At 29.5% G+C, this 9273-nt stretch overlaps 1 protein-coding gene across 1 annotated transcript; it reads right to left on the reverse strand.

Moving 5' to 3' along the window:
- Window positions 1-444: 444 nt before the first annotated feature.
- Window positions 445-7363, reverse strand: LOC120090436 (cytochrome P450 CYP72A219-like). Its single transcript, XM_039048098.2, has 5 exons — window positions 6947-7363; window positions 5695-5915; window positions 4610-4863; window positions 2617-3010; window positions 445-966 (listed from the first exon to the last, which is right to left on the reverse strand). The coding sequence occupies exons 1-5, from the start codon at window positions 7215-7217 to the stop codon at window positions 541-543; spliced, it is 1566 nt and encodes a 521-aa protein (XP_038904026.1). The 5' UTR covers window positions 7218-7363; the 3' UTR covers window positions 445-540.
- Window positions 7364-9273: the final 1910 nt, after the last annotated feature.

Consider the following 9273-nt stretch of genomic DNA (forward strand, 5'->3'; position numbering starts at 1 on the left):
ACTTTTAATAGCTTGGATTGTTACGACTGTACAGAAAATGCTACAAAAGATATCTTATAGAATTTTTTTTTAAGCTATCGTAGACATTTTTTTCCTATAGTGCCATTGCTTACCAGTTCTTCCTATTTTTTATTTGGTTTTGTCATTAATCTTTATTATAGTTTCATTTTAAATATGAAATATTGGGCTTAGTTCATAATTACTCGTCTTTATCCATAAAATCAAGTAAATTGATGGAGTTTGAATCTCTTAAATATCGTAAATTATCTTTTCTTTATTAACAAAATAAAAACAGACAAACTCCTATCACCAAGATTCTATTATTGAAAGACTTTAAGAGTTATATCTAAATTTTGTCATAATTGAAAATATTTTTGCATTGAGCTTTATCTGCTAATATTCTGGACCTGATTGCTATATTTAAATTGCCCCAATAAACCGAACTAACATTAAAGAACCTATTTATAAAATCAAAACTATAGTAGAAATAAACAAAGTAGGTACTCTGGAGAAGAAAGATAACACAAATGAAAACGAGAATTACAGCTTACGAAGGATGAGATGAGCCCCATGTTGTGGCTGAATAGTAATGTTTGAGATAGGAGCATGAGTATAGGCTGGAGAAAGTGTAAACGAGAATTGTTGCAAGATCATGGATAATGCTATTTTGGCTTCAATCATCGCAAAGTTTTGACCAAGACAGATTCGAGGACCCCATCCAAAAGGAATAAAGCATACTTGATTCTTTGTTGCTTTGGAAATTCCTTCTGAAAATCTTTCTGGTTTGAACTCAATTGCATCTTCACCCCATATTTTGGTATTTTGGTGTATGCTTAAAATTGGTATTCCAATTGATACTCCAACTGGTAATGTTAGATTCCCTAACTTTGTTTCGTTGTGAATCTCTCGAGCTAGCATTCCAACGGGAGGGTATAGCCTTAGAACTTCATTTAGTATCATATTGACCTGTTAACCACATCAATAAAGGATTAATCAATATATAACAATACTATTTCAGTCCAACTATAAAGTGGAAAAAGAAAAAAAACATTGAAGTCCTCGCAATGAAGATTGAACTTAAAAAAAGAGGATTGCAAGTCTATATTCATGAACTTTCAAGTTTAAATCTTACTTGTAAAGTGCCTAGCATGTTCTAAGGTCCTATTTGATAATATATTTTTGTTTTCGGAATTTGTTAATCCCGATTTTCGTCTTTTCTTGATAAACATTTGAGTTCTTAATCAAATTCTAAAAAGAAAAATGAATTTCTAAAAGTTACTTTTTTTTAGGCATCGTTTGGTAAACATTTTGTTTTTTGTTTTTATTTTTTAAAATTAAGTCTATGGACACTACTTCCCCTCTAAATTTCTTCCTTTGTTATCTACTTTTCACTAATGGTTTAAAAAACCAAGTCAAATTTTGAGAACTAAAAAAAGTAGCTTTCAAAAAGTTTTTGTTTTTGGAATTTGGCTAAGAACTAAACCATTGTACTTAAGAAATATGCAAATTTTTATAAGAAATGTAGATAAAATAGGCTTAATTTTCAAAAATAAAAACAAAAAACTAAGGCCCTGTTTGGTAACCATTTTTTTTTTCTTTAAAATTAAGCTTACATCATCTACATTTCTTACCATGATTTGCATCTTTCTCAAGTACAATGATTGAATTACTAGCTAAATTCAAAAAATAAAAACAACTTTTTGAAAGCTACTTTTTTTAGTTCTCAAAATTTGACTTGGTTTTTCAAACCATTTGTGATTAATAGATAACAAAGGAAGAATTATGGAGGTAGAAGTAGTGTCCTAGGCTTAATTTTAAAAACAAAAACAAAAAACAAAATGGTTACCAAACGAGACATTGGTTTTCAAATATTAGCTCGAATTTTAAAAGCACTCCCAAAATATAGACAAAAAGACAAAGAAAAGTAATATTTATAGGCTTAATTTTTTAAAAACTGAAAAACCAGTAATCAAATGACGCCTAAACTTCCAATTTGTGCCTATAGGCTTTTCAACTTTAAAATGTCTAATAAATTATTAAACTTTTAATTTTTCTCTCACAAAATCATTAATTTATTTAATATTTTAAAACTAAATAATTCATAGATATATTATTCAAGTTTATGTTCAATAATGTCCTAAACTTTTAATTTTGAGTCTACAACATTCATGAATTATTTTAGAAAAACGGCAAATAGGTGGATGATTATTAGACAAAAGGAACCCATTGGATAAAAAAATTATGAGCGTCTTAAGTACCTATCCTACACTTTTTTTAAAGTAGAGGTCAAGTGGGCACAAAATTAAGTGCAAATATCGATTAAACACTTTTTTAGACCAAATACACAAAACCAATATATAATTCATAAGCTAAACTTCTGATCTTTTTAATAAAAGATTAAGGGTAATAATTAATTTAAATGGTAAAATGAATGAAAATATTTTAAAGTACAAGAAAATGTCACTGTCTAAATAGACAGCGATAGATTTATATCACTGATCGATCGATCGATCATGATGACAATGACATTTTGATATTTATAAATTAGTTAACTCATATTTCTTTATTTGGAAAGGACCCAAAAAAGAAGTTGAAAAATTAATGATGATTACTTACTACTCTTAGACGACTTAGACCATCAAAATCCAATTTGTTGCTATCACCGAAAACCTCCAAAACTTCTGCTCTGGCTCGATCTTGCCACTCTGAGTATCGAGCAAGCAGAACCATTGTCCAAGCAAGCAATGCAGCTGTGGTTTCTTGGCCAGCAAAATAGAAAAGCCTGCATTCGCTAATTACTTCTTCTATGCTCATTCCAACATCTTTCTTGTTTTTGTGTTCTTCAATTTGGCTTGCATTTGATTCTAAAAGGATGCCTAATAGATCTTCATTATTGGAACCTTCACCTTTCTTCATTGCATTTTGTCTTTTCCTTATAATACCCCAAACCATATCTTGTATTTTCCTATCAATCTCTTCCATCCGCTTGTTTAATTTAGTTGGCATGTACCTACAAAAAAATGTGTACAATTCATCAAGAATTAATGTATTTAATGAAAATGATTTCGGTTATGAAATCGACAAATAAAGAAAGTAAGAAATTAACATAAATAGTAAAGAATGATACAGAGATTTACGTTGTTTAATAACAATGTGTTAGCTACTTCTACATCAATTAATTATTAGTGAGAAATATTATATAATACAGATTATAGAGGTGTCAATAAGGTAGGGTTTATATTTGACACTTCTCTAAACTTTAAGCTCATATAATCGTAAATGACATAAAATACTAATACAATTTAGGTTTCGAAGCTATTGCCCCCGAGTCTGCACCAGGGCACATCACGCCTAGACCCTTACTCGCTGATTGGGCAACAAGATCCTGTACTCGATCATTTGGAATGCTAGATAACAGATTCAAGGCATTCCAATCATTTCACTTATTAGTTTATATTTTACACCATTTTTCAAACGAAAAAAATGCACAAAGCTTTCTCCAACGAAATAGTTTATTTCTAGTGAAAGAAAAAAAAAGATCATTTTGGTCCCTAGATTTTTTGTTTGAGTTTCCATTGGGTTCTATTAAGTTTCAAAATGTTACACTTTTGGTTCTTAAGTTTTGACATTGGTTTCAATTTAGTCATTAGGTATCGAAATGCTACAATTTTATCCTTGAGATTTGAGTTTTATTTCAATTTAGTTCATAAGTTTCAAGATTTATATTATTAAAACCTCGATTTTTCACTAATTATTAATTTTCAGTCTTCAATTTTAATGTCTATTAATTAATTTAAACTATCTAAAGTGAGTGCATAGTGAAAAATTGAGATTAAAAAGGTAAATCTTGAACATAAGAACCAAATCGTGACAAACTCAAATCTTAATGGTAAAATTATAACATTTTAAAACCTAAGGACTAAATTGAAATCAAACTCAAAACTTAAGAGTTGAAATCGTAACATTTTAAAATTTAGGGGACCAAATAGAAGCTAGAACCCAAAACCTATGGACTAAAAAGTCATTACTTCACAAATTTGAGTGTACTTTTACCGCTTTGTTTTGAGTTCAGTTTTCATTTCCATCGCGATAGTTTCCGTTTGGTTCTATGTTTCCAAAAGTTACTTTTTGGTCAATTGTGTTTTCTATTAATAAATTTAAAATAATTCAATTAATTATAATTAAATTAGTTTCCATTAACTTCCATCTCTATTAAAAATAATTAAAAAAATCATCATAATTATTATAAATTAAGTAACTAAAAGTTAACACTAAAAAAGCATAAAATAGAAACTAAACTTAATATGCTATGCTCAAAGGTGCATTTGGTGGTCCAAAATATTGGAATCCAACCAAAAAATAGTGAACTCAAAGAGACACAATCGTGAACGACACTATAGTCGGTACGAACACTATGCCAATTGAGCTACGTTCATGTTGGCAATATTATTTTATTTTATTTTATTTTCCATAAAGATGAAACCAGCATTTATTAACTTGTTTTTTCTGAAATAAATGGACTGAATTATTAACTTTTTTTTTTTCTGAAATAAATTGACGAGTTATAAATAATAGCAACATATTTAAATGATGGACTGAATTATCTTACCTAAAGCCTGGAATGAAATAAACTCCCTTTGTTAGGTATGTCATCAATAGCATGGCCCACTGTTTCAAGAGCTGGAAGATCTTTTTTCCTTCCTCAAAACTGCTTCCAAAAGCAGTTCTAGAAATCACATCAGCAGCCATATTTTGCAAATCAGGCCACACATCTATTTCACAACTTCCTTCTTCAGCAGGAATCATCTTTTCCCATTTGTTAACCATTTCCCTACAACTCTTGGAGAATGCTGGAAACATATCCTGCAAATATTTCACAACTTTTTTTTTTAAATGTCATTACAAGCCATAAAAATTCTTCATTGTTCTAGTCCTCACTTTTGAAACGTGTGTGGTTCCTATGCTTTCATGAGATGGGAAACCACATTTAATTTATGAATAAGAGAATAAAGGAGGTAATAGAGTATTCACAACGTATATTCTTTCATTTAATATTAATTTGAATGATTATGTTATTGCAATTGTATTGGCTGTTCATTTTCTTCTTTAGACATTATGTTGAGCTCCTTGTCATTATTCCTTTGTTAGGAGTGCGAACAAAATCTCACATTCATCATGGATGGAAATGATCATCGATATATAAGTGAGAACAATTATTTTTATTAATATGAGACCTTTTGAAATGAACCAAAAATAAAGTCATGAGGATTATATCTAAAGTGGACAACATTATACTTGCCTTTTATCTAATTTTTCACTAGGGGTGGAAACGGTTCATGTTCTTCAAATTAAAAATGGTTTGATTTTAAATTTGAACCACATTTTTTGGTTTTACTGAGTTTTTGATTCGATTCGGTTCAATTTCTAGAAATGGTTTGGTTTTTGTGGTTTGAATAGCCACCCCTATTTTTCCCATTGCATAATACAGACATATATACTAAAGCTATGAAGCATACAAGGAAAATTTATATATGGTAACGTTCTAAATACTAATAGTCTTAGCTTCTACTCCGTTATAGAATTCGTGTTAGAATCTATAAACAAAGACTAAAATAGTCATTTTTAAAAAGTTAAATGCACCCAAATGAACTTTTTGGGAGTACATCAAAATTAGGCCACAATTAAGAATTATACCTTTAATTTCTCCATGTGAAATGCAGGGTTGATGATCTTTCTATGCTTAGCCCATTTAGACCCCTCAAGAGAGACGACCCCACCACTTCCCTTTCTACGTCTAAGAGGAAAAGAAGATGTCTTACGAATATCATTAATTTGAGAGAAAACAATCTTCACTTGTTCAGGCTCTGTTATATACACTCTTGGAGTTGTGCCAATCCATGTGAAAGAATCCTTACCTACCAATTTTCATTTTAAACAAATAATTAATGCAAATATATAATAGTAGATTTTGTACTATGGATCTTAAGAGTCAAGATTCAATTCTTTCACTCCATGTATTATTACAAAAAGGGGGAAAAAAACTATATAACATTGCTTTAGAGTTTCGAGTGAAAGAAAAGAGTTTAGTTTTACTAATTAATTAGAGAGTTACAATTCCAATTGAGTAAGTACGATTTCAAATATGAGCAATTTGGTTCTAATATTTTAGCAATTTTAAGCATAGATTAATGAATAAGAAATGAATTGTCATCTCAAATGCGTATAGTTTCGAACCCCACCATCTTTGCTATTATTAAACTAAAAAAAATCCTAATGTTTTAAAATAATTCTAATTCATCTTTATGTTTAGGCTTCATTCCAATTTGATTCTTATAATTAAACACAAGAGTTTCAAATTTGATCCCAACAATAATTTAGTTGAACCCCACAACTAAATCACTAACCATTCTTCACTCACCCAAAAACCCATCCATCTTCCCTTAATTTTGTACTAACTCAACCCCTCATACAATGAGATTATCATAGTCAACAATATATATAATGACAGTCTCCTCTTCCAAAAACATTTTTTTTTTCTCTCTAACACTCAAAACACCAAACTCTTGTACAATCAATAACAAATATAAAAAAAAAGTTCAATTGGCATACAAGATGATACATAAACTTTTGACGAGTATATCACATGTTTAAACTTCCATTCTTAAATTAAAAAGAAAAAAAAAAAACCCAATATGGGTCTAGGACTAGGTAAAAACAAAACACTAAAAAAGGAGAGAATTTTTGGAAATAGCAATCAAAGTTTTCCTCTTTCAAAAAATAGGATTCTTTTTGACCAATTTGTTTTAATGGCTCATATCTCGGCCATGATCGATACAACAAAAATTGAACTTTATCGGACATTCAAACCATTGATTATTTTGGAGTTTCTCGATGTAATTCCGGCCCAGATGAAGATGTAAAAAGAGAATTAGAGAAGAGGAATTACCGTATTTGTGGATGGTGGTATGAGAAGTAGGGGTGGTGCGTGGAGCAATATCATGGGAGAAGGACATGGAGTGCGATCTCGCTTGGTGGACGGCCGCCGCAATCTCCTTTGTATCCCCAAAGAGAAGGCGATAAGAGTTGCCGGCGAGGCCTTGGTGTCTCAAGCACTTCTCAAGTCTTTTAGGCCTAAACCAGACCCAATTCACAACTCTCCATCCCCATAATCCCAATAACCATAATAAACCCACCGCCCATATCCAATTCCACTCCATCTTTACTTTCCCCACTTTCTCTTCCTAACACAGACTACACACACACATTTATATATATATTTTTCCCAGTTGTCTCAAATTTCTAGGCATGGACTTGAACGCCCATCACAAGATAAAGATAAAAGTCTACAACTTTTAAGATCCCCTTTTTCATTTAATATTAATTGTTTAATAATCAGTAAAATTTACCCTCTAAAGAGTTTAAACCAACGGTAATAATTTTGAGAACAAAAATACAATTTCAAAACATCGTGGAACGCACACTAAGAATAACTTTGAAACGGTTGAAATGTCTTAAATTTATTTGTTGGCACCTTTGAATAATCAAGTACGAAAGTCTCGTCGTGGTGAGGGTTTGGGGGCTACACCTCCAAAACTGATTCAAAATTCGTATTTAGCATATTTACTTATTTATAGTTATTTACGATTATGATTCTAAGATTTAGAGTAGTGCGTTATATAAACTCTTTAAATCTAAATGTATTGTTTGTATATTCAAAAAACATTATCTCTAATACTATTGTTCTCCTTCTACCTAATGGACGTAACTAATACATCATTAGTGAACCACATTTATCTGTGGGTTGATTTTTTTTAATATGTTTTATTATATTTTTTAATTGACAATTTTGCAGTAGAAATCAACAAATCAACCATACATTTTGTATAGTTTATTTAGATTTAAACCTCTTTTCTATGTGACAAGAGTATTTAGTTTCAACTGTCACCTAACCTCTAAGAAAATAAAATGGTAAAAAAAGTATGATAGGAATTACTAATAGAAGGTGTTGAAAATAAAATATAAATATTTTAAAACAATAGAGACAAAAATGGAATCCACCAGCAAAAAATAAATTTAATTAACCACCTATGATAATGATTCATATTTTATAAAAAAGGGTATTTTCTTAAAATGAGTAAATAATTTAGGCTCGATACAGTGGAAATGAATTTTAAAAAAAAATCAGTTATCCCTAAATTTTGAATACTATACAATAGACATGTAAAATTTGTAATTTCAGGCAAGTTATATAATTGAACGAAAAATGATGTGAAAACCCAGCTATAATCGACAGAAAAGGCCATGAGCCTCGTCTCGGAGAAAAAAATGGAGCCACCTAATTTGTCTTCATCGGTATTTAATTCAAATTGTACCGTAAAAGAAAGGGAACAGAAAAAAAGAAAAAAAAAACATATATATATATTGTCTCCAACTGCAACGTCATTGATTACGTGGATAACCTTTCTCAAAAATTAAGACGCTGATATTTTTTTTTTTGGTTAAATTAAAGCTATGCTGGCATGTTTAATATTTTCTCTATTAATTTATTATACAAAATAGTCATAAAGTTTAGATAAAGTTTTTTCGAATGTGAACAAACTTGTTAAAGTAAAAGTGTTACTTGAAAATATTTTAATAATTTTATCGTTTAAAATAATTATCCAAATTTTTTTTAGTTTCAAAACTCTTATTTTAACCCTTCAACTTCAAACTTAGCTGGTGTTAAAAACTAGCATTCTGTCGACATTTTTATTAAAATAGAGAGAGAAAAAAAAATCACATAGTGAAGTATCTAATTTTTTTCCTCATCCAATTGATAAAAGACTTATACTATTAATTTCAAAGTTAGGGATTCTATTCTCTCACCATATTTTTGTAAAAGAAAGTACTAATTTATTATTTTTCTTATAGAAAAAAATACTTAGGTACATCTTGAGTGACTCATTTTTGTATAATCCGAGAGAAATTTATCTTATTGTTCAACCATAGTTTATCAAATGACGAATTCTTTTTTTTTCTTTATCAAAAATATTTTTTTTAGTTTTTTCTACTAATTAGAGTGAGTTGGTACATAAATGGGTTGAACCAAAAATACATTCAAGCCACTACAAGAAATTTGGACTTTGATGTCGGTTGGAAAAATTACAAACTGATGTACAATATTAATTCCTTTAGAAAAAAGAATAGATCTTTAATGTTGGTTTTAAATTGACATTGTAGGTGGACCTATAATGTTGGTTTAAAAAATTGACATTAAAGATATGATTTTTTTAG

Source organism: Benincasa hispida, chromosome 11, assembly GCF_027475165.1.
Source record: "Benincasa hispida cultivar pf3 chromosome 11, pf3_genome.v1.1, whole genome shotgun sequence".
NCBI lineage: Eukaryota > Viridiplantae > Streptophyta > Magnoliopsida > Cucurbitales > Cucurbitaceae > Benincasa > Benincasa hispida.